This window comes from Heteronotia binoei, chromosome 9 (genome assembly GCF_032191835.1).
Source record: "Heteronotia binoei isolate CCM8104 ecotype False Entrance Well chromosome 9, APGP_CSIRO_Hbin_v1, whole genome shotgun sequence".
Taxonomy (NCBI): Eukaryota; Metazoa; Chordata; class Lepidosauria; order Squamata; family Gekkonidae; genus Heteronotia; species Heteronotia binoei.
The window spans coordinates 100,443,709-100,467,094 of NC_083231.1; the positions used below are offsets into that span (position 1 = coordinate 100,443,709).

At 42.7% G+C, this 23,386-nt stretch overlaps 3 protein-coding genes across 3 annotated transcripts in view; 2 read left to right on the forward strand and 1 right to left on the reverse strand.

Annotated features, from left to right (window-relative positions):
- LOC132577602 (probable E3 ubiquitin-protein ligase HERC4) overlaps nucleotides 1–23,386 on the reverse strand; it is a 50,218-nt gene that overhangs the window by 3,736 nt on the left and 23,096 nt on the right. Inside the window, exons 11-22 of the mRNA XM_060247389.1 lie at nucleotides 23,024–23,129; nucleotides 22,505–22,688; nucleotides 22,227–22,378; nucleotides 17,241–17,348; nucleotides 15,997–16,035; nucleotides 15,067–15,171; nucleotides 14,879–14,986; nucleotides 5,797–5,940; nucleotides 4,294–4,460; nucleotides 3,223–3,289; nucleotides 2,441–2,523; nucleotides 52–235 (exon numbers count right to left, since the gene is read on the reverse strand). Of these exons, the coding sequence (XP_060103372.1) occupies nucleotides 52–235; nucleotides 2,441–2,523; nucleotides 3,223–3,289; nucleotides 4,294–4,460; nucleotides 5,797–5,940; nucleotides 14,879–14,986; nucleotides 15,067–15,171; nucleotides 15,997–16,035; nucleotides 17,241–17,348; nucleotides 22,227–22,378; nucleotides 22,505–22,688; nucleotides 23,024–23,129 (1,447 nt within the window). The remainder of the gene's footprint in view (nucleotides 1–51; nucleotides 236–2,440; nucleotides 2,524–3,222; nucleotides 3,290–4,293; nucleotides 4,461–5,796; nucleotides 5,941–14,878; nucleotides 14,987–15,066; nucleotides 15,172–15,996; nucleotides 16,036–17,240; nucleotides 17,349–22,226; nucleotides 22,379–22,504; nucleotides 22,689–23,023; nucleotides 23,130–23,386) is intronic.
- PYURF (PIGY upstream open reading frame) lies at nucleotides 7,866–11,279 on the forward strand. Its single transcript, XM_060247068.1, has 2 exons — nucleotides 7,866–8,439; nucleotides 10,135–11,279. The coding sequence occupies exons 1-2, from the start codon at nucleotides 8,243–8,245 to the stop codon at nucleotides 10,274–10,276; spliced, it is 339 nt and encodes a 112-aa protein (XP_060103051.1). The 5' UTR covers nucleotides 7,866–8,242; the 3' UTR covers nucleotides 10,277–11,279.
- On the forward strand, nucleotides 10,329–11,279 carry PIGY (phosphatidylinositol glycan anchor biosynthesis class Y). The gene has a single exon (XM_060247069.1). The coding sequence runs from the start codon at nucleotides 10,329–10,331 to the stop codon at nucleotides 10,542–10,544; it is 216 nt and encodes a 71-aa protein (XP_060103052.1). The 3' UTR covers nucleotides 10,545–11,279.

Sequence of the window (23,386 nt, forward strand, 5' to 3'; positions counted from 1 at the left end):
ACTAGTCAGTTCAGCCACAAATAAATGCACACTGTTTATGTCCATCATTACCTTTTCTAGTTGTTCCCAATTGTATTCTGTATGCCCAAGCAGAACGACTCGGAGCTCAGCAGGAAGGAAGATATTCCAGTTTTTAGACGGGCAGCCTCTTAAAAACCCACGCTTGAAGTCCTTAAATTGTTCCTTGACGGAATCACTGAATATGTAATTCACGTAGGCATCAACATATTCTCTTCTGTACATACAATGAAGAGGTATTTAATAGATGTATTAATTATTTTTCTTTTTTCCCAAAGTATGCATACTGAAAATATCTAACTTCAAAATGACAGCCTGAATTCCATAGATCTGAGCCACTAACAGTAGCATCTCCATCTGGTATAATCTGATGCCAGAAGCTTTTCTGGTAGTGGAACAGCCTCTTGCATTCAAGAAAAGTACCTAGCACCAAAGCAAGGTGTCACTGTTAGCAGAAAAAATCTGTGGAATCCAACCCAATAAGCATCCCCAATCACATGCCAGCTCATGAAACAGCAGTTCATATTTGAGAATTTTTGCTTTTGAATCAGTTATTGTCAGGAGAAAAAAAAAAAAGGAACAGGCAATTCTGCCCAACTTCTTGGGAACCCAGTTACCAACTGCTCTAAGCACAGCAACTAAGATACTAAGCAATGAACCAGGAAGTCCCTGGCTTGAATATCATTTTTACTGCTAGGTTGGGCTTCAACACTCTACACCAGGGGTGGCTAAACCATGGCTCGGGAGCTACATGTGGCTCTTTCAGACATACTGTGAGGTTCTCAAAACCCCCACCACTCCGTTGGCCAACTTGGAAATGTCATTTCTCTCTTTAAATCACTTCTCCAAGCCAAGCCAACTGACGGCTTGGATAATGCATTTAAAGTTAAAAGTTGCTTTCTTTCTACCTCTCCCTCCCCATATATTTGTCTTCCTTCCTTCCGACTCTCGAACATCTGACGTTTATTCTATGTGGCTCTCACATTAAGCAAGTTTGGCCACCCCTGCTCTATACACAACACAGGGATAATAATAATGACCTTCAGTCCAGTAGTGGATTGGGGAGTAAAAACAGCCATGAAATGAAGCTGAGGAGCACCTTTGGAGCTACAAGCCACTGCAGCGATTGCTCAGCTCAGCAGTGCAAACAATGAGTATTATATTAACTCACCCATTTATCCCTCTTGAAAACTGGCAGCAGTGCAGGAAATGACAAATGGTGAACCGATACCAATTACAATTGCCAATGAAGGTTCGAGCCAAGTGGCCCCTGAGCCTCTAGTAGTGTTGCTTAGATTATGCTAGCTTCTGGCCACTAGCAAAAGTCTAGGGCAGTGGCCCACTGGGAAATCTCCTAGTAAGTTAAATGGCCAGTTCACCCGTCTTCAGTGGTGTCCAGTGAAATCACTGACAATTTTGGTGCCTTGTACTGGGTTCCAGATGTTGCTCATACAGGGAAAAGCTATTTTGCATCTTACAATAATCTCCATGCTGCTTATTCTAGGACTACAATCATTCCTTTGTCCACACATATAAACTTCTGTTTACTCTGGGATCTCCATCTCTCCTCTTCTCCCACGGTAATAATAGTTGGTGCTGAGCTGGTGTGGAAACAGCAAAACATCCTGCAGTCCTTTTCAGATTATCGAAGCTATAGACACCAGCAGACCAACTAGACAATACTAGACCAACAGTCTGGCAGCTTGAGCTTAAAGACCGTTCAAGCCTCCTGTTCGAAAACACTCTCCATCTTACACGAAAGTCCTCCAAGTTCCCTTTGAGTTTGAAAATATCGAGGTCTGGCTTCAAATCTGCTAGCTAATGTTTGATTGGATGTTATCTTTAGCAAGCGCAAAGCCACACACTTACATTTTCTAAAATGAGGGGTATGCTGGGGTAAAAGAATATTTACTGGAAAGAACTGGCAGGAAGAAGTGCAACATTTATTCCCTGCATTTCTTCCCCAATTTTTAATAAGGCCCTTCAAGTTTCAGAGCCTGATTTGGGAAAGTGGGGTGGATGACTAGGATGAGATTTCTTTGCAAGAAACAACTGGGGGGGGGGGGGTTAAGCATCCCCCCCCCACAAATTCTCCCCTGCAAATTCCCCCCTCCCAGGATGTTGCATCAGCATTATGGAGGATCAAACGGCTGAGAACATCTGGTTCTACCCAGATGTAACATTACTCTTAAAAGCAGGGTTTGGGTAGAACAAGCCAAGCAGGAACTCATTTGCATATTAGGCCTTACCCCCTGATGTCACCATTGTTCAACATAGGGCTTTTTATAGAAAAAGCCCAGCAGGAATTCACTTGCATATTAGGCCACATCCCCTGACACCAAGCCAGCCGGAGCTGCTTTCCTGTTCGTTCCTGCTCAAAAAAAGCCCTGCTTACAAGTAAGTTGAAAACATGGAACCCTACCTGTTGTACTTAGTGACAGGAATGTTGGTGCCATTTTCCTTCAGTTCAATGGAAACTCTGGATCCTCTCTCTTCTTTCATTATCTAATAAAGAGGAAAAATTCAAGCTACTGTAGACTTTGAAGACGTCTTTATTGATTTTATTTATACGCTGCTTTCCTCCTCCAATAGCCCGCAAGCTAATCACATGTTATGTCTGTGAAACTTACAAGTAACCTTTTCTCACCTGAGGTATGTGGTAGGCTTTGGTATCTAGGTCAACTTCTCTCAGAGACTATCGCTTTTGGTTGCAACTGGCTCTGATTGAAATTTGAGCAAAGCGGGGGTGGGAGGAGGGGAATATTTAATTGGTAGAAAAAGGCGCTTTTTGCTCAAATGAGTAACGGTCTGGACTAGCTAATATATCTGACTGTCTACCAAGTTCTACCAAGACGGGGTCTTGTTCTGTAACTTCTTCATTCAGTAAATAAACTATTTATGATTTAGCAAACATAGAGGTCATCACGAATTAAGACTGTGCAGTACTTGACAAACTGAAGCAAAGCAGAAGTATTAACATGAAATATTAAATTATGCAAAGTTCCATAGTCAGACCCTATTTTCTGCAAGCTACACATAGTAATATAGAGCACAGTCTCTAATGTTTTTTCCAAGTAACTCTGTGAATCATTTAGCACAGTGCAACTCTATATTCACAATCTGATCAACATGAAAACAAAAGTGGCTTGCCCGTGTACGTCTGCAACAAGTCAGGGCTATGAAAAGAGTATCAGTATGTCTTACAGTGAAATCCAACATCATGCTTTCTATAATGTCATCGTATGGCTCGTCCAAGAGGGCCTGAAGACACCTAGTAGGCAAAAGAGCAAAGTGTAACACACTAAACACATTTGTTTAGGAATAAGTTAAAGGCAACTGGCGTTTGACTAACAGTGCGATCCTATGCAGAGGTGCGAATGTCTGTGTGTGTTAACTGCTGTCAAGTTAACTGCTGCGTGCTGTGAACTGCTTCCAATTTACAGCAACCGTATGGATTAGCATTCTCCAAAATGTCCTAGGCTAGTTAATAGCCCTGCTAAGGTCTCATGAACTGAGGGCTGGGGCTTCCTTGACTGGATCAATCCATCTCATGTTGAGTCTTCCTTTTTCTCCAGCAGTCAACTTTTCCTAGCACTATAGTATTTTCCAGCGTCTCTTGTCTTCTCATAAAGTACAATAGCCTTAGTTCAGTCATTTTAGCTTCTAGGAGAATTCAGAGTTACTTCAGCCTAAATTCATTGAAATCAATGGGCTTACACTGGAGTAATTCTGCACAGGATTGCATGGTGAACATGCTTAAGTTGTGTGTCATGTGCCTCTTTCCTGTAATTTTTTTTTTGCACTTTTTGACTCCAACCATTCTTTTCCAATTTCTCTTTCTCCTTTTTCATAAAGACATATCTTGGCTTTGCTTAGTACAATTTAGTCCTCTGGGATATTTCTCTTAACCTCTCTCACACATGCTAGATTTCACAGGAGCTACATAGTTTTTTCTACCCTATCCACTTTGTCTAGAACTGCCCTAAAGGGATACTTTCTAAGCAGGTCAGTATAGATGTTCTCAGGAGGTCCAATTACCAGGGTGCTTTCCAGGAAACCCTTGGGAGTTTCCCAGCAAGGAAAGATGACGTTATTCCCTTCCTTCCATGGTAGCTTAGCTATGTAGTGAACTGAAAACTTTGGATACCTTGCCTCTATAAAGAAAGGTTTTTAAAACTATAGGACCTGTAACTGAACATAAATTCAGAGAAAACATAACTCCTCCAATATTCGTTTTACAATGAATGGATCTATGGATGAGATATTTCTCCATACCTTCCTTCTATAGGAGAGAGCTCTTTCAAATCTTCCAGAGTCAATGGAATATCTGCCATCATCTTGAACAGAGCAAGAGGGAAAGGGAAGGCAGCGATCTTCATATTATAGAGCGCCATTCCAAATATAGTCCCGATCAGAAAATATATATCTTCCTCTGCTGGTACCTGGTTTGAAAATTCAGCATATGTGCAATGCAGGGATAAGATATTTGAATGGGTAAAGAGAATGTCCAGTTATAACCAGATAGATACCTTGAAGAGCAAAAAGTTGTTGGGGGCATAAGCTTTTAGAGAGTCAAAGCTCTTTTCATCAGATAAGGGTCTAATATAGCTACTCTACTGCAAACCAACAGGGCTTTCAGCAACTTAGTATAGAAATTCTGCTCTGTCTGGAAGGCCTGTCTCATTTAATCTGTACAGCCAAATAGGGGGAACTTTCAAAAAGAGGCTGTAATCTTGTATTTGTATGCTACTTTGCTGCTAATTCACAGATCCCATCAACTGCCTTAATCCAATTTTAGCTATACTTTTCACCCAGTTAGTTACTTTATGCATCTTAACTCTAACTAGCCCTTCTTGGCAACCAACCCCCCCCCAACCTATATGTAACAGTTGTAGAAGTCTGTTTCACTGTTTCTGAAGAAGTGTGTATGTACACAAAAGCTTATACCCAGAATTAAATTTGCTGGTCTTAAAGGCACGACTGGATTCAAATCTTGTTCTAGGGCTACCCTCCGAAACAAGTAACTACCAGGGTTTCTTAAGCCCTCTGGTGGTGGAGAGTGGAATGGTGACTGAAGGACTGAGGCAAGGAAATGGAAGGGAAACGTCATGTGAATGCTCTGTTGCTGTTGTGGATGCTTCTTGGAAAATCATCATCAAAGCACCCAAAGACAGGATCTTGACTATATTCAGTGGATCATTGGTCCATCCAGCTCTGGACTGTCTAGTTTGACTAGGGTCAGCAGAAGTCTCCCTGCGACAAGCTTCCTGACGCCATTTATCTGGAGATTACAACGACTGAACCTGAAACCTTCTGCATTCAAAGCATGTGTGCTACCAATGAACTATGACCACTTCCTGAAAAGGAAACACTCCACTTTTGGAGGTCATGGGAAGGCAAAGGCACTACTGAAAGTCGCAACTCAAGATCTATGGTCCCAATTCATTGACTTTTACTAGGCTGCTGCTGACGCACTGAAGATCCAACTGTGGATCTCCAGCATCGCATGGTTTCACTCAATGTAATCCTGGATACTAGATCAAAAAGATTTGCATCTGCTTCTGCGAGACATGTTTTTCTAGCTAATAATGTCATGATAATCTGAGTTCTGTTGAGTTCTTTGTTTTAAAATGTTTTTATTGTATTTTATTGTTTTATTATATGTTGTACTCCCCCCTGAGCGCTACGGGGAATAGGCGGAATAGAAATTTACTAAAATAAAATAAATAAATAAGATACGGCATAAATAACCGCAGAACGGAAGCAGAACCATCTTACCTGGCTGGAGAGCCAAATCAGGTGGGATTCTTCAAAGTGCCGGAAGATCTGTGCTTCTGGGGCACACAGTTCCCTTTTGAGGACTGTAAAGAACTCTTGGGATGGCCCTCCATCATCAGTTCCAGGTTCTCCATCAAAACATACCTGAAAAACATCATAGTAGTCAGATTATTTATTATGCTCACTTACATGTATTTAGCAACTTTAGGTGACCTTAGGTGGTGGCAAACATCCATTAAAACCAAAACAGAAAAACATACAAAAGATAGCTCCCCTCCTCAACCTAACAAACTGTTACAGGACATCAAATAAAAGAAGAGACAGATTCCAAAAGTAAGTCCTGATCTACTGTACATTGTTAAGTATAATTAGCTTTCTGGAATACTTTTCTCCCACCAGTAGCATGCAGGCAGCATGACACAGTGGGTAGAGTGCTGTATTAAGATCTGGGAGACTCATGTTAGAATCCCCACCCTGCCATGGACTCTTGCTGTATGAATTTGGGTCAGTCACATACTCTCAGTCTAACATATTTAACAGAGCTGTTACAAGTGTATAATGGAAGACTGCAGAATGATGTCATAAATCACATTGTTCCCCACCAAGGAGAAAAGTGGGCTGCAATTCCAAATATAGAAGCTTGGTGGACTTTCCTGAGGACTATGCTGCCGACTCTATCTGCTCATGTTCACAGTCAGGCACCCCCCAGTCTAGCCTAAGCTAGTTTCCACTACTGTTGTGTGACATCCAACAAGCTCATGGTTGAAATGGGAATCATATTTGATTGCCCAAACCAGCAGGACTTGCAGCTCATGTCACCAAGCCTAACCATGCTTACTCAAGAGTAAATCTCACTAATTTAAATGGTACAGATTCTCAAGTAACTGTGCATCTCTAGCATGTTTACTTACAAGTAAGACATTGTACATGCACTTTTAATAACTGAGGTTGCAGTCCTTAATATACAAAAGCATATGAAAGCCAGGTAATGTCTTTTATTAAGAGAACTATGACAATAACAAAATCATAGCTTTGGTTTCTGGATACTGCTATGGAACAACGGCTACCCACATACTTACCAGAGGTAGCATCTATTGAATTCAACAAGACTGACTTTCAAGAACATAAGCAGGAATCTTTTAGTGCTTTCACAACTCATTTTTGTTCTAAGGTAAGGTAAAAGACACACTACACGTCAAGTTAAAACCAACATTTCAAAAGCTTATGCTAAAATAAAAACCTGCCATAAGATCAGTTTATTTTTGCTGCCGCAGACAAACCTGGTTATTCTATGCCTGCCAGTTATGGGTTTGGAAATTCCTGGAGATTTGGGAGGTGGAGCCTGGGGAGGGCGTGGTTTGGGGAGAGAACTCAGCAGAGCATAATGCCAGAGGCTACCCGCCCAAGTAGCCATTCTCTCAAAGGGAACCAATCTCTATAGTCTGGAGATCCCCAGGCCCCACCTGGAAGTTGGCAACCCTACGCTATTCCTTGGGCATGTCGTTTTTCAAGAAAAGTTTTGGATCGACTGCCAACCTGTTCTGGGAGGGCAGCATTTGAAATCACTGTGCAGCCCAACCATCGTTTATTTCATTTATAGGCCATCTTTCTGAAAGTGGATTGCAAAATATAGAAATAATTCAGCGAGGCAGCACAAAATATGAAATAATGCCACAGACTAACATTTCAGAATTGGAAAACAACGAAAAAAAGTCTAAGTATAGCATACCAGAGAGCAGAAAAAACTGTTTACCCTTACAATAAATAGTTTGTTCATACACACAAATCGACCTTTATTTAGTGGGGCTTGCTTCCGAGTAAATTTGCACGGGATTACAACAGCACGGCTCGATCCTATGTGTTTACTTGAAAGTCAGCGAGAAATAGTCCTTCTCTAAAGTAAGAGTTGCAAAGCGCGTTCATTTGGTGTGCTCAGAACCGTCCTTCGGAGTCAAATGAGTCTTACCGTCATTTAGCTGTGCAGAGGGCAGAAATCGCCGAGCGCACTCAGGTTTTCTCATGAGTAACCCAGAGAACTCGATAAAATTCACATATTCCCATGCAAACATGCCCAAGCTTGCAGCCGCACAGCCAAATTCCACGCATCTTTCCTCGGAAGCAGGTTGCACTGGGCTTTCCCAAACTATAAGCGCGCCTAGAACTGCAGCTTTTATTTCCCGATCCCGCCACGCCCCCCCCCCCCCCGGTGCAATTTACTCCGCAGCAACCCACTCCATCATTCGGTGGGATTTCACTCCCCCATCGGCACGCCTGCCTAAGCTTGAGGCTCTTCAGTGTCGACTAGGAACCCGACTCGCAGTCCCAGCGGCCGCTCGGGGACTGTTTTTGTCGCCCGGGCAGGAAGCAATTCTGCTTGCACCGCCGGGTTGCCTCCCTCTGCCTGCCCTTGCAGCTGCTGCCTGCAGAAAGCAGTTTGCGGCGGATCATGCTGGCCCTGCCCGGGTTCCGGCTCCTGACTTGGCGGCGAGGAAGATTGCAGGCGGCGGCACGGCGGGCTTTCTGCGCCGCCGCTGCTCCGGAGAACGGGCGAGCCAGCCAAGGACAACAGCAGCAGCAGCGCCCGCCCTTGGAGCCCGGCCTACTGGACATCCTCGTCTGCCCTTTGTCCAAGAAGCCTCTCAGGTCAGCCGCGCCCTCCCTCCACTTTATAGGTCCCCCCCCCCCTTGCATGCAATCTCGCTTTTAAAAAAACCGGCTTATTCCCCCCTCCCCATTATAACTCAGTATCAATTAGTTCTGACCAGTTTCGTTCCATAGGTCGATCCTTATGCTTTTTTTTTCTTTCCCGCCTCCCCCTTCTTTCCTTTTTCTAACTCTCACCTCAAGCTTGCATCACACCCCGCACATTGGCTTGCATTTTCGGGATAAATCATGTGCACTCTAAAGGGAAGCATGTAATGGCTTTTAAAGCCAAGCACGCTGCAGTGTGTGCTTCTAATAATTAGCTTTAACATCACACTTTGCAGCCATCTTGGTGCTCCAGTCCATGACTGAATGAGCCATTGGCCTGATCCAACATGGCTTCTTTTATGTTCTTATGTTCTCCCTAGCTGGTATGCTTGCTCTCACATGGAATTCATGAGATGTACCCTGGTCACTGGGATGAGGGTCATCAAAAACCAACACATTACAGTGGTCTTCCTCCAAACTGTGCATGTTCAAATTTGGGGGCTTCTCAGAAGCTTATCAAGAGCTTCCTAATGAGCAACTGAGTCATGACAAAGCTTTCTTGAGACATTGCTGATCTTCAGCGTGTGATCCACAGTCACATGTGTGGAACATGTATGTTCTAGAACATTCTGTTTATATGTGGCACTAGTGAAGCCAGAGAAACCTGACTTGTCTAACAGTACATTCCAGAATATAGGGGCAGATGCATAAAACAACTGAAAAGACTCCCTGGAGGACAGAAGTTTGAACATAAGATAGGCATACCAGAGGCGGGGAACATCAGCACTATACTAAAAATTTGATTTGCCTATATCCTGGCTTTTCAATTAATTTGCTCAGCTGCTGAGGCTCATGCATGGTGCTGTTTTACAAGAACAGGCCTAAACCAAGGTTAGATTGGTCAGGACCAGGGCTTTTTTTGTAGAAAAAGCCCAGCAGGAACTCATTTGCACATTAGGCCACAGGGCTTTTTCTTCTTCTGACCTCAAACTGTGGCTTGCTTTCCCTTTAGAGCTGAGACTGGCATAATCCATCAAGGCCCCCTGGGATGGCCTTAAAACATGGAGATCATTCAGTTGAGATTAAAATGGAAGGGTTTGTTCCCTGATGATTTTGAGTGTTGCAATCAAACAAGGTTTTGTGAACCTATATGTAATACTGCATGTCATCAAACAAGGTTTTGTGAACCCTATATGTAATACTGCATGTCATGGATAGGTTTGCATTACTTTGAACATCAGTTTGGTGGAAAAGCAGTTAATAAATCAACTGCAAATACTACTTGTTGCTTATTAAGCCAATAAATCCAATGTATAGACATCCCCAAAGCTACCTTACACTGGCGTTAAGAACATAAGAGAAGCCATGTTGGATCAGGCCAATGGCCCATCCAGTCCAACACTCTGTGTCACACAGTGGCAAAAAAATTATATATACACACACACTGTGGCTAATAGGCGTTGGTCTATCAGTTGCTTAGACTGGCAGCAGCACTCCAGGTTCTCAGGTAGAGAGATCTTTTGCATCACCTACTACCTGACTCTTTTAAATGGAGATGCCAGGAATTAAACCTGGGACTTTCTGTATGCAAAGCACATGCTTTAATCACTAAGCCATCATGCATCTGTGCTCTTTCTTATTTACTAGGTATGAAGAATCCACCAATGAGTTAATTAACGAAGAGCTGAGCATTGCTTATCCCATCATTGATGGCATTCCTAATATGATACCCCAGGCAGCAAGGATGATTGGCAAGGAGAACCAAGGAAAGGGACCTGCACAGACCTAGACGATGGTCCTTTAAAAAAGGGAAGGTGAAAGATAACGCAGGGACAGGGAAAATGTTCCCGTTGCTTCCTACCATGACTGTACTCGTTCCACTCTTGTCGTTAGCTGGTCTGTTTTATTCGGCCAGCGTGGATGAAGACTTTCCTCAGGGATGCACTAGTGCAACCAGCCTCTGTTTCTACAGCCTGTTGCTTCCCATTACGATCCCCGTTTATGTGTTTTTCCACCTCTGGACCTGGATGGGCCTGACACTCTTCCGCCACAACTAGGACGCAGAAGGTGTGTTAACAGAGAATACGCTAGTGATCCTTAACATTTTGTCTCTGAAAGTGAGAGTGCAAATGATGGACCCCACAGTGGATTAACTACATTTCCATTGAAGATGCATCCAGAATCAGGAGAGCTACATGCCCTTTAGTGGAATGTCTGCACAAGGAGCTCCCCTGTTCAGGACATGTAGCATCAAATCCCATTAAGTGGAGAAGAAACTAGGGGGTTGCACAAGAAAGTTCCATGATGTACCAAAGCCTGTGGACGAGACTGCCTTCACCAGCTTCACTTTCTCTCTTTGTATGCATGGTGGCTAGGGCTGAGATACTACAAGCCTAAAGAGCAGGACAGGTAAATACAAACAGACAACCTGCCAAGTTCTTTGAAAGACCTCTGTGCAAAGGTACCCTATGGAATAGTTTTTTTGTTGTTACAGATTCTGGATTAACATACAATGAATGATGCTTCACAAGCAACAGACAGAGGAGTCTTTTGTGCAGGAATTTTGTAAAGTGTGAAGTTGTTCCTTTGTGCACTAGAAGTTGGGTTCTCAGGTTATAGATAATTTGAAATCAGACATGGTGGTCAGGTGGTATATTTTCTTGCATTTAGCTACAGAGTTGTCTTGTACACGTACCCTGGCTGTTTGAACTGATGTATGCAGAAAGGTTGTAATTCACCTGCAGGGCTACGAAAATGATCAGCACAAAATAAAAACAAACAGGAAAGTCTAATATTTTTCTCCTTGTGGATTTTAAGGATGACTGCCCCCGTTTTCTTTAAAGTAAGGTACAGCCTTCTAGCAAAGCCTCAAAATTTCTTTTTATGTTATCTGTTCTGTAAAATCTTCTGTTATTGTGGAAGTGGCTTTGTGAAATCTCCAGAACGTGTCCACTGAGTGTACTTCATTATATGTCTAAAATCCAGCTTAGACGTGCAAGTATTGCCACTCATTTGCAAGCGTAAAAGGTAAAGGTAATCCCCTGTGCAAGCACCAGTCATTTCTGACTCTGGGGTGACGTCGCATCACAATGTTTTCACGGCAGACTTTTTAATGGGGTGGTTTGCCATTGCCTTCTCCAATCATCTACACTTTCCCCCCAGCAAGGTTGAGAAGGCTGAGTCAACCTTGAGCTGCCTACCTGAACCCAGCTTCCGCCAGGATCAAACTCAGGTTGTGAACAGAGCGCTTAGACTGCAGCTTTACCACTCTGCACCACGGGTAGTAAATGGAAGTAAGTAAATGGTGGTGGAAAGTGCCAAAGAATCTCAGCTGATTTATGGCAACCCCATAGGGTTTTCAAAGAAAAAGATGTTCAGAGGTGGTTTGACATTGCCTGCCTCCGTGCCACAATCCTGGTATTCCTTGGAGGCAGGGCTTTTTTTGAACAGGAATACAATTTGGCTGGCTTGGCATTAGGGGATGTGGCCTAATATGCAAATGAGCTCCTGCTTTTCTACAAAAAAGCCCCATGTGAAACAATGGTGTCATCGGGGGTGTGGACTAATGAGTCCCTGCTGTGCAAATGAGTCTACTTGGAGGTGTAAATACTTGTATATACACACACACACACACACGGATGTCTATCAGTGTTCTTGTTGTTTCAGACAAGGCCCTATTCAGAGGAGGGCCAACAGGTAGGAGTAAGGACATCTGGATAAAACCTGTGCCCAATTACCTGTATCTGTTGAAAATCTTTTCCACCTCAAAGGACAGATGTTCACCATTAACATATTTGCTGACAGAAAAGGGCAGTGTGTATCTTTTTCTAAAAATACATATATATTTTCTAAAAATACATATTTATTGGAATATAGCAGAGAAATGAATTTACAAGCACAGGTTGGGCATGGAAAAAAGAAACACGTGTTCACTTCAGTCTGTGTGTCCCCCCCCCTTTTTTTTTTGTAGGGAAAAGAGTAACTTCCAAACATTAGATTCAGATGGGTAGCCATGTTGGTCTGGAGCAACAAAACAAAGTTTGAGTGCAGTGGCACCTTTAAGACCAACAAGTTTTATTCTTTTGTGTGCACAAAAGCTTATACTCAGAATAAAACTTCATGGATGGCATCATGTTAAGCCACATGGAATGGAAATTCATCAGTCTCAAAAGGAAACTTGCAGAGGGACAGACTGATATTTCCTTTCTTATAAAATGAATAAACCTGGACATTATTGAAGAAGATACTGGATTTATAACCTGCCCTTCACTCTGAATCTCGGAGTGGTCACAATCTCCTTTACTTCCCCTGCCCCTCAAACAAACACCCTGTGACCAATGTTCCCTCTAAGCTGCAGAGTATTGTGAGCATTAAAGTTGTGAGCTACTGCGTAAATTACTGTGCTCTGGGGTCATCCTTTCTGAGCTAAGACAAAAATGTGTGAGCTGGAGGCTAAAAATCTGTGAGCTAGCTCACACTAACTCAGCTTAGAGGGAACACTGCCTGTGAAGTGGGTGGGGCTGAGAGAGCTCTCAAGGACGCTGCCCTTTCAAGGACAACCTCTGCCAGAGCTATGGCTGACCCAAGGCCATTCCAGCAGGTGCAAGTGGAGGAGTGGGGAATCAAACCTGGTTCTCCCAGATAAGAGTTCATGCACTTAACCACTACACCAAACTGGGATTGAGCATTAACCCTTTCCCAAACATTATTTGGGCTTTTGTTGTTGCAGCAGGGGAAAACGCTATCCCAAGTGTGAAAACTTGAGTCCTGGGCAGGCGTTCAAATGTTGACGTACACAGATATCCCACCTCTGCTACAAGTATTTTGCTACATAACGATCTGCCATCTGGATCAAAGCAATTCTATCAGGTTACAATGGGCAATACTAGCCAAATCCCATCTATCACACTGTAATGGATACACATGATGAAATCTCCCACCAATCTCTCCCTTTCAGGCAGCTCTCCTCTCTGGGTCTTCTTGAAGATTTAAGAATTGCTTCTGCTGCCCTGACCTGCATAGCCCAATTTTGCCAGATCTCAGAAGCTAAGCAGGGCCAACCCTGGCAAGTAATTGAAAGGGAGCCCTCCAAGGAATACCAGGGCGAGGATACAGAGGCAGACAATAACAAGCCACCTCTCTGAAATGTCCAAACCCCAGCAAGTTCACCAGAAGTCAACTGTGACTCCAGGCAGACATACACACAAATGCAAAAACAAAATGCTTCTGCCAATACACCAACTGCAAAGCTGAACAGTGCCATGAAGAACACCTTCCCACAACAGCTGTCTTTGGGAATATTTGGCAGGCACCATTTGGGGAGTCACAAAGGATCAAGGATTCCTGGTACAATCCATGGAGTGCCTACAGACGCAAATCTTTGTCCCCAATCTAATTGAATTTATTTAATTCATTTGTACCCTACCTTTCTCCCCAACGGGGGATCCAAAGCCGTTGTTTTCCTTCCATTTTGCCTTCACAACAACCCTATGAGGTTGGTCAGTCAGAGAGGGTGACTGGCCCAAGACCAGCCAGTGAGCTTCCGCGGCACAAATCTGATTCAAACTCGGGTCTCCCAAATTGGACTCTTAACCACTACACCACAATGGCTCTCCTTAATCTAACTTAAATCCTGTTCAGGCCAGGTGGCAGTTAGCTTGTCCCTGTTAATTTCAACAGGGTTAAATGCACCAGATAGGAATTGGATTGGAGCTCTTTCCACAGCTGAACTCCAAAGACGTCAATGTAGCTGCGCCAAATGTGACTGATGTCTGAGATGGGGCTCAGCATTAACGCTCTGCTGCATCTCAGTTGAGCATTAGTAACAATAAGTTGGAAATTTTGACATGTATCTATTTATTTAAAATATTTCTATGCCAAACCTTTCTTGCAGAATATTAGGGGCTGTGCATGTGCTAAAGGTAGCCCCCTAAGCAAGCACTGAGTCATTACCGACCCATGGGGTGATGTCACATTATTACTTTTTGGGGGCAGACTTTTTGTTACAGGGTGTACCCAGCTTGCCATTGCCTTCCCCAGTCATCTACACTTTTACCCCTCCCCCCCCCCCCCCGGCAAGTTGGGTACTCATTTTACTGACCTCGGAAGGCTGAGTCAACCCTGAGCCAGCTACCTGAACCCAGCTTCTGCCATGATCAAACTAAGGTTGTGAGCAGAGCTTGGCTGCAGTACTGCAGCTCACCATTCTGCGCTTGACTTGTACTGGCTTGCCTTGTACGTTGGCCGAATAAATTGATTGATTGATTACCACTCTGCGGCACAGGGCTCTCGTGCAAGTTGTGTTACCAACTTGCAAAACGTTTCAGTAGAACACAGCACAAGACATGAATGTTTTGTAGCTTGCCAGAAGAAATGAAGTGTAATTTCTTACTTTGAGGAAGCACTGGAACTGGTTGTCTTGCATATTCCTTATACACATCCACGTATCTTCCACCAGATGTTGTCTCCTCACAGTTAGTTGTGTGACTGCATCCTTTGGCTACAAGGACACAAACAGTAGGTCAACAAACTTCTAGCATGCTTTGCAATTATGTTAGGCATCTGTGGGGATGAACCTACCCAGCTGTACACAGCATTGAACACGTAGCAGTTTAGACCATGCAGTAGAACCTTTGCTTCCATATCCAAGACACAAGGGATCTCATCGAAAGTGAAAAAAGCAAACTGAAACGACAAAGGGGAAGTTAATCAGCAAAATGACAGAGCCGTTTTAAAATCAGATTTTAAAAATTTGTTCAGAATACAGGAGTGCTGCTTCCCGATATCCTGTAGCAGTGAGAACTTGAAATGCATTTGACTGTAATTCATATATTAGTGTTTTTATTTCCCCCTCTCAAAAATGGCAATGGTGTCAGACAATCATCTTCCCACCTGCCAGTGTTTGACAGTTTCTGGAGTTATCCATTAGTAGAAATCCTGTCCTTAGAAGTCCAATATATGAATAACCCGTTGCCCCTCTGCCTTGTCATGTGTTTGATTCGGAAAGCAGCACTTGGGGGCAACAGCAGAGCTCATCAGAAGTTAAGGCAGAAGTTCAAAGGTCAGTCAGAGAAAGCCAAACAGTCATCTACCTAGCACGTTCAGTATCTCTGAGAAGGAATGGAATAATGCTCAGAATCTAGAGGGAAAGTTGGCATGACAGTCCCAAGGCCTGAGGTATTACTGAGTGACATCTGAGGGGTCTCAGATACAACAGATATTGTTGTGAGCACTTCAGCACAACAAGAAAAAGTAGACAGGGAGATGTGAAGTGTACAGTCATCCGACAGCTAAGGGAGTTTGCTTTTGCTATTACAGGCATCTACTACAGGCACACTAAAACTGCACAATTTCTGGAGATACCATCAAAATGTTTCCCCATTAGCTAAATCTCTTCTAGATCATGTAAAAATATGCTGGAAGACATACTTTGTGTGATATGCAAAGAGCTCCAGCCGATCATTTGACAGAATAAGGCAAATCGAAATATGTAGGAAGTGTCACCCTTACCACCACTTCACGGAGCTTTGATTGAAATCTTCTCACTATCTGTTTACAAATACAATAGAAAAATAAAATATTCAGCACATGCGATCAGGTGTCTTACAGGCTGCCCCTCTGGAAGCTAGATTAAGGTGGGTAACTGGGTTGGTATGGAGCAACAGAACAAAATTCGAGTCCAGTAGTATCTCTTAAGACCAACAATTTTTTTTGTTCAAGGTATTCACGTTTGTGTGCATGCACACTTCTTCAGAAACATTGAAATTTACATATAGGTAGAGGGTGAGCAGCAAATTTAACACAGAACATAATGAAGATGTTTAACAGATGCAAGGACCAAACTAAAATAAGGTTAGTTTATACAGTCATCATTTGCTTGGATTTAATTCTGGGGGGGGGGGGCATAATGAAGCAAATAAATATATCAACATTGGAGACTGATGTGTAAATGTACCCTTCTTAATTGTAGAATATTGAGAATAATTGCCGAGACCCTGTTGTTATGCTCCATCCATCTCAAGCTTTGGAGGTAACTAACAGCATCCTTTTTTTAATGTGGGGTGACTGGTTATTATCTCTCTTCTGTCCCCAAGCCAAAGAAATACATTCCAATTTACCATTCCAAGTTACGGTACATTACATTCTACTATTCATCACATTTCATTACAATAACTATTCCAATCTACTATTCCAAATAAAGAAATACAATAAAATAAAGAGGATATACAGCCCTTCTTGGTGAGAATACAGATGTAAGGATGAACGAGATTAGCATATTTAGTGAGATGAGTCCAGACAAGAACTAGATGAATGTTTGGTAGCAAAACATGCCACATGTTGAAAGGCCTCTAGTAGAATTCTGTTTGGCTTGCTTTATTCCAACAAGAAGCCCACAAAGAACTGTCTACCAATCAATGTGAAATTTAATTCATTTCTTCATCTTGCTGCCCCCCCCCCCCAAGGTTGTCAGGCCATAATGTTGCTGTGACAACATATATTAAGTCCCTTTTTTGGCCACTTGGAAAAGAACCACAACTCTGTCAGGGTCTACTTATGCATTACAGTCCCACAAATCAGACTACCATTTTTGAGAACTGGAGCTCTTAACTACATTCAGACTTTGGAGGGGAATACAGTTTATTCTCAGAGGTACAGTAAACTGCTCCATCTTTGAGAACTATGTTGGAAACATGAACCTCAACACAATAAGAACCACTAAGGACAGCTGTACATTTGGCTGATGTTGTACGTACTTCTTCAGGATTTTGTATGTCGTTCCAACTGAGAGGGCGCAGCATTTTTTTCACTTCAGGAACATAGAAGTTCTTTTCCTGAATCCTGAAACCAGTCCTGCAATTTACCTGTAAAAACAACCATTTAGAAAAATGACCAAGGAAGATATATAATAAAGATTACTTTCTATTTAAAAAAAAATTAAAACACTATAACATTAAACCAACAGTCCAAACACAAAATAAAGACAGCATGTTAACACCTTCCATAAGGCCAAGTTCCAGAACAGTAGCCATGTCAGCTTGCTGTACCTAAAATACCCAAGCATTCTGTGACTCATTGGAGTCTAACGAATTTATTGCGCTGTAAACTTCTTATGAGTCAGAGCTCACTTCATTAGTTGCAGGAAGTGCTACAAAAATTTATGGCACCATCAATTTGTCAGTTCTTAAGCTACCACAAGACTCTTCATTAGCTGCAGGAAGTGCTAGAGAAGTGGCTCAGCTGCATTAGAGGAAGGTGCTTGGAGCTGGGACAGAACTGCTGGTAAGGTGAGTGTTGATTTGCTTTTCTAAAACTGCTGGGTAGCATTACCTAGAGTTGCTGTGGGAGGGAACTGTGTGAGTGCTTGCTGCCTGCTGGAGAGGGGTTTCTGATTGCTTTTGTGTGTCTTTTTTGTGTAGTTGTTGCTGAGAGAGGAGAGCCTGTTTGCCTGAGGGTGGTTGCTGGCCTCAACTGTTGCTCTGGCTGTTGAGTCAAAGGTGGGTGGGGGCTTGAGCCTTTAAATTGCAAGGCTCCTCCTTGCCAGAGGCATGAGCCTAAGGGCTCTTGGCCTGGGGATTCTGTAGAAAGGTGGGTAGTTCCTCACAAGTAGTTTCAAGTGGCAGTTGGTAGTGGAATTTGCAGGGAAGTCAAGATAAAGAGAATTTTGAAATGGATTGCAGCAGCATGGCTGGTGAGGGAGATGAGGCAGTTACATGTAAAGACTGTGGGATGTTTGTATTTCTACCTGAGAGTAGCAGCAATTACACTTGCAGCAAGTGTAAGTTAGTAGCCCTGCTGGAGGAGAAGATACGGGGACTGGAGGCATGATTGTCCACACTGCAGTGTATAAAGGAAGGTGAGGATTTTCTTGACAGAACCTATGAGGCACTCTTGAAAGAACAAGAGGAAGAAGAGGAAGTGGTATCTCAGCAATTGGAAGAGAACCCAATACAGGAGGAGGGTTTGCAGAAAAATGTAACCTGAAGGAGCAGGAAAATCAGGAGATGTTCTGAGCCTCTTCTGCTCAGCAATAGGTTCCAGGATCTCCCCACAGTAACTGATTCTGAACCATTGGAACAAGGGCTACTTCCCCAGTCTCTGCGAAGCTTTAAGAAAGTTTCTCAGGATCCTGTGGATACGAAGCCTGAGCTTCCACTCTCCAATATAGGAAGAGGAGGGTGATGGTAATTGGAGACTTCTTGCTCAGAGGAGTGGAGCCCAAAGTGTGCCAATTGTAGTTGTCATCCCAAGAGGTCTGCTGTCTGCCAGGTGCAAGCATCCAGGATGTGACAGAAAGGATCGGAAGACTTAGCAAGCCCACGGATTATTATCCCTTTTCCTGATCCACATGGGAACAAATGATACTGCCCATCACAGCCATTCTTCAATTAATCCACATTCTTCAGTTAACCCACATCCAACCGAAACACCTATACGAACCAAGAATCAATTTCTATTCTAAATCTTATCTTATATCACCCATTAATACCATTCAGTTCCCCCTATTTCATTTTATCCTAATCACCATAATAACAATAATATTAATCGTCTGCAGTGGTTAGCTTTTTTTACAAGAACGCAACCAATTTGTCCCAGCTGCCATTCATGTTTTTAATGCTAAAACAGTTTCTCAGTTGTTATATGGGATCCCCATTTGGGTTTGCGCCCTCAATTTCCAACTTGAGCAAATTCAGGCAGCATTCTTATGCCATATTTTAGGGGTCCCCAACTGTGTCAGCTATGCTGCAATGTGTCTAAAGACTGGAATCCATTTGATTGAGACCAGGGCAAGGCTACTAACTATAGTTTTGGCTATGCCTACACTTTAGGGCAGACCCTGCTAATTATATCCGTATGATGCTAGTGGATTCCTTCGTTTCCACTTGGTATAGTCAGATCCAGAAGAAAATACATTCCATAGGTGTACCCTTGGACAACCTCTGTATGCTAAGTGAAACGCAGGCATTCAGAATCCTGAAACAGAGGATCTTAGATATTGAGAAACAGTCCCTTTGTTCTTCTGGACATAAAACTTGTTCCCCTTTAGCATTTGGTATCTTCCCAGATCATGGGCTGCCTGCTGCCTACCTTTCCCAGATTACTTCACCCCAGTTACACCGCTCTTTTAGCAAGACTCAATGTTCTACCCTCAGCGGTATTGTCTGGGAGGTTTGCCAACATCCCTTATCAGGATAGTCTGCCCATGTAATGGAAGGCACGTTGAAACAGTCGCCTATGTCTTACTTTATTGTGATTTTTATGGGGAAGTGTGGGACTGCATAATCAAACCTATTCTGTCTAATTTTTATGGATTACCTGAAGCGAAGTTAGTTTTTTTTTCTACTATCTGACCAGTGTTCCCATGTCACAAGCCTGGTTGCAAAGTACCTTTTGGCTGCCATAACAATCAGGGAGCAAAAGACTAGCTCCCCTTCTTGATGTTTGACTGGTTTTTATAGCTGAAACTCCATGTAAATTTGCTATGCTGTACTTTTTATCTCTATGCCGATAAAGGGATTTGAATAATATCAATCTGATTGATCTGATCAATCTGATATCTTCTACATTAAACTTTCTTCCACTAACTATCTGTTATCACATTTTCCCCCAACAGTTTGCCTTCCAAGAAGTCAGCTTCATCTAGATTAAAAAAAAAGAAAAGGAAAGCCAAATGACTGCCTCTCATTCTGAAGCCAAGAGAACTCGGCAGGGTGGGGAAAAGACCCTCCCTCCTGTTAGAGGCTATTGTGGGGAGGCTCTTCCGGCTCCCCTCCTAACGTCCAGTGCTTCACCTCAAACTTAATTTATATATTTCCAACTATCTATTTTGCATTTCTATATAAAACTCAAAAAACTTTACTAATATTACTTAATAACATTAAACTAATAACTAATATTACACAGAAAACCTTCCTGTTTAATATTACACAAAAAACTTTCTGCTTTTAGTTCTGTATACTTCATTGTCGTCATCAGTTGTTCAAACTTCTGCATTGGTTTAACAGTTCCTTGAAGTTTCCCCAGCTCTGTTTTTGTATCCAATCCCCCCTTTAGACAGTCAATGCCTTGACTAAACTCATTTTTCATTTCCGTGAGAACGTTCATTATCATTGTTTGAAAACTTGTATCTGGACTCGTTCCTCTCGACGCCATTTTCTCTTAAGGAGAACAAGCTGCGGCTCGTCTTCTGATTCAGACGCTGACCTTGTTGGTTGTCTGTTTGGGGGATTTTTACCACCTTTTTTCCCTTTAGTTCTTCCCATCACAGACCTTGTGCAGTACATGCAAAGCAATGCCTTAGTTTTAGTGCAATTGTATATTATCCAAAGGAAGTATCAGGAGAGAGAGGAGAGTGTGGCCAATCGGAAGTTTCTTTGCTTGTTTCGAAGAGGCACATGAAGCGCTAAACCACAAGGTTATATGGAGATGATTATTCTCTAGTTTATTTTCAGGTGTCAAGTGAAAACCCTGTGTCCCAGTCAAAGATCACACATATTTATCTTCCATGATTTTTGTTTAAAACCAGCCTAATCACACTTAAATGATTAACTATTAAAGAATCACAGTACTACAAAAATACTTGCACATGTAAATGTAATCAGAAACAGAAAGACATACATAGCTTGTTTTATCCTATCTATTTTAAGACTAAACAATGCAATAAATTTTCTGAGAGTCTCACCAAAGCACCTTCAGAAAGACTGTAGTCTTACACAACCCATATCTGAGAGATTACAGGGTGTTTGGCATGTGGCTATTTTTCACAGGATGGATTATGTGAAATCCATGACTTTATCAAAGTCAATTAATTAATCTCCTCAAATATATAAGATGTAAGCATGGCCAAGCTGATCTTGTTCCTCACACTCTTAAGATTTATTTCTGGGCAAGCATCCCATGATTCACAATTATCTTTCCAAGGATGTATCAGTAAGATCTTTGCTGAAATGGTAAAGAAAACTTCTCAGACCTGCATTACTAAATGGGTTTGCAACACTTCGGCTGTGTTGGGAAAGGTGCAGTGCTTCTCTTGCATCAAAGATGGCCTCTTTGTTAAGGGCAAGGCTGGGGAAGAATGCTATAGAACAGGGGTCCCCAACCCCCGGTCCATGGACCAGTACCAATCCATGACCTTTTAGCAACCGGTCCATAAGTTCTATAATTATTTCATTATATATTACAATGTAGTAGTAATAATAAGAAGACATTGGATTTATATCTTGCCCTCCACTCCGAATTTCAAAGTCTCAGAGCAACTTACCATTTCCTTTACCTTCTTCCCCCACGACAGATACCCTGTGAGGTAGGTGAAGCTAAGAGAGCTCTTGCAGCAGCTGCCCTTTCAAGGACAACTCTGTGAGAGCTATGGCTGACCTAAGGCCATTCCAGCAGGTGCAAGTGGAGGAGTGGGGAATCAAACCCGGTTCTCCCAGATAAGAGTCCGCACATTTCACCCCACACCAAGCACTTTAGAAATAAAGTGCACAATTGTATCATCTCAAAACCATTGCCCTGCCCCTCGGTCCATGGAAACATTGTCTTCTACAAAACCGGTCCCTGGTGCCAAAAAGGTTGGGGACCACTGCTATAGAACTTCATGGTGTGGTTCCCCATCCCCAGTCACCACTGCATGGCACTAGAAAATCACAGTTGGGAAAAACAGCCAAGGAGAACTTGCCTACTAGACACCTCACCAATGCTATGTAAATGTCTCAGGGATTCAGTTCAAGGGTTTCACTTACCTTATAGAGTGTCTGTAGGACCTGAAGAAGCCCAAAGAGGTCCTTAGGGATGTACAGCCGCTCTAAAGATCTCATCTTTATACTGCAAAGTCTTTGATAGATGTCCACTAGATCCTTGAAGAAGGGGACGTCTACACTGGACCACAGAGATTCTGTAAAGGCAGTATCTCATTATATACTGAACTGGTTATGTACTGCTGCCTGCAGAGAACTGTTCTCTGTGGTCTCCCTTTCCTTGGAACCCTAGAGCCATATCCAGCTACCAGCCCCTTCCTTACCAAGAGTTTGCCTGCCTTCAAGCTGAAGAGCCACAATGGCGTGTGCCAACTGGCTAAACAGAGAGTCCGACTGGAGGTCTTGCTTCCTTAAGATTACAGGAATGATGACAAAAACTCTGAGTGCTTCAGGAGAAATAGCAGCAGAATGCAGGGACTGCACAAGCTTTTTAACAGCATTCACCACCTTGAAGAAAGAAGAAAAATGTAATGTGATGTAGCAATAGAACATTTAGTTTAGGCAGTAAGGCTAATTGCAACGTACAGCATAATCCAAAAATATCTATTTTCTCTCCCTTCCCCCCTCCCTTTTAATATGCAGCTGATGGAGATTTCTGGTAACCTTAAAAGCTTTCAAGTTGATCTGAGTCACTGCAAATTTTATTTTTGGACCAGCACCACTGCCTGCAAAACCAGGTCAAATTCCTGTGATATTTGGTGGAGACATATCCTTTGATGCAAAAAATTGGGAAATGCCATTTTATTCTGCATGCTATGTGAGATTTCCATGCCATTTCTTACCACTTTGTAGATTTCAGGCTTTTCTGCAATCTTGTCAGAGAAAAGGAGCACAGCAGACATATTTACACCAGAAGCCTCCTGAGAAGTTCTGAAATGTTCATCTTGACTGAAAAGATAAGAGCGGATTACAAACTGCAATTCCTTGTTTTATGGAGAAATTATAAAAATGTTTGATCAACTGCGGGTGTGAAGAGAACTGCATGACAATCGTGGGGAAACCAGGGGTATCCTCTATCAACTTGTGTGGTGAACACTTCTAGATTTTGTAGCCATTAGCCATTTGGGGCCCTAGGTAGAACACAGAGGGAAGCAGAATTTAACAACACCCCTTTCTGTTTGAAACCCCTGATTTAGGGCCTAACT

Bases quoted from the DNA above. Each gene is read 5' to 3' on its own strand.
- PYURF (XM_060247068.1), top strand. From the start codon at position 8,243: ATGCTGGCCCTGCCCGGGTTCCGGCTCCTGACTTGGCGGCGAGGAAGA. The intron at 8,440-10,134 runs GTCAGCCGCGCC...CTTATTTACTAG, and splicing joins TTGTCCAAGAAGCCTCTCAG to GTATGAAGAATCCACCAATG.
- PIGY (XM_060247069.1), top strand. From the start codon at position 10,329: ATGTTCCCGTTGCTTCCTACCATGACTGTACTCGTTCCACTCTTGTCG.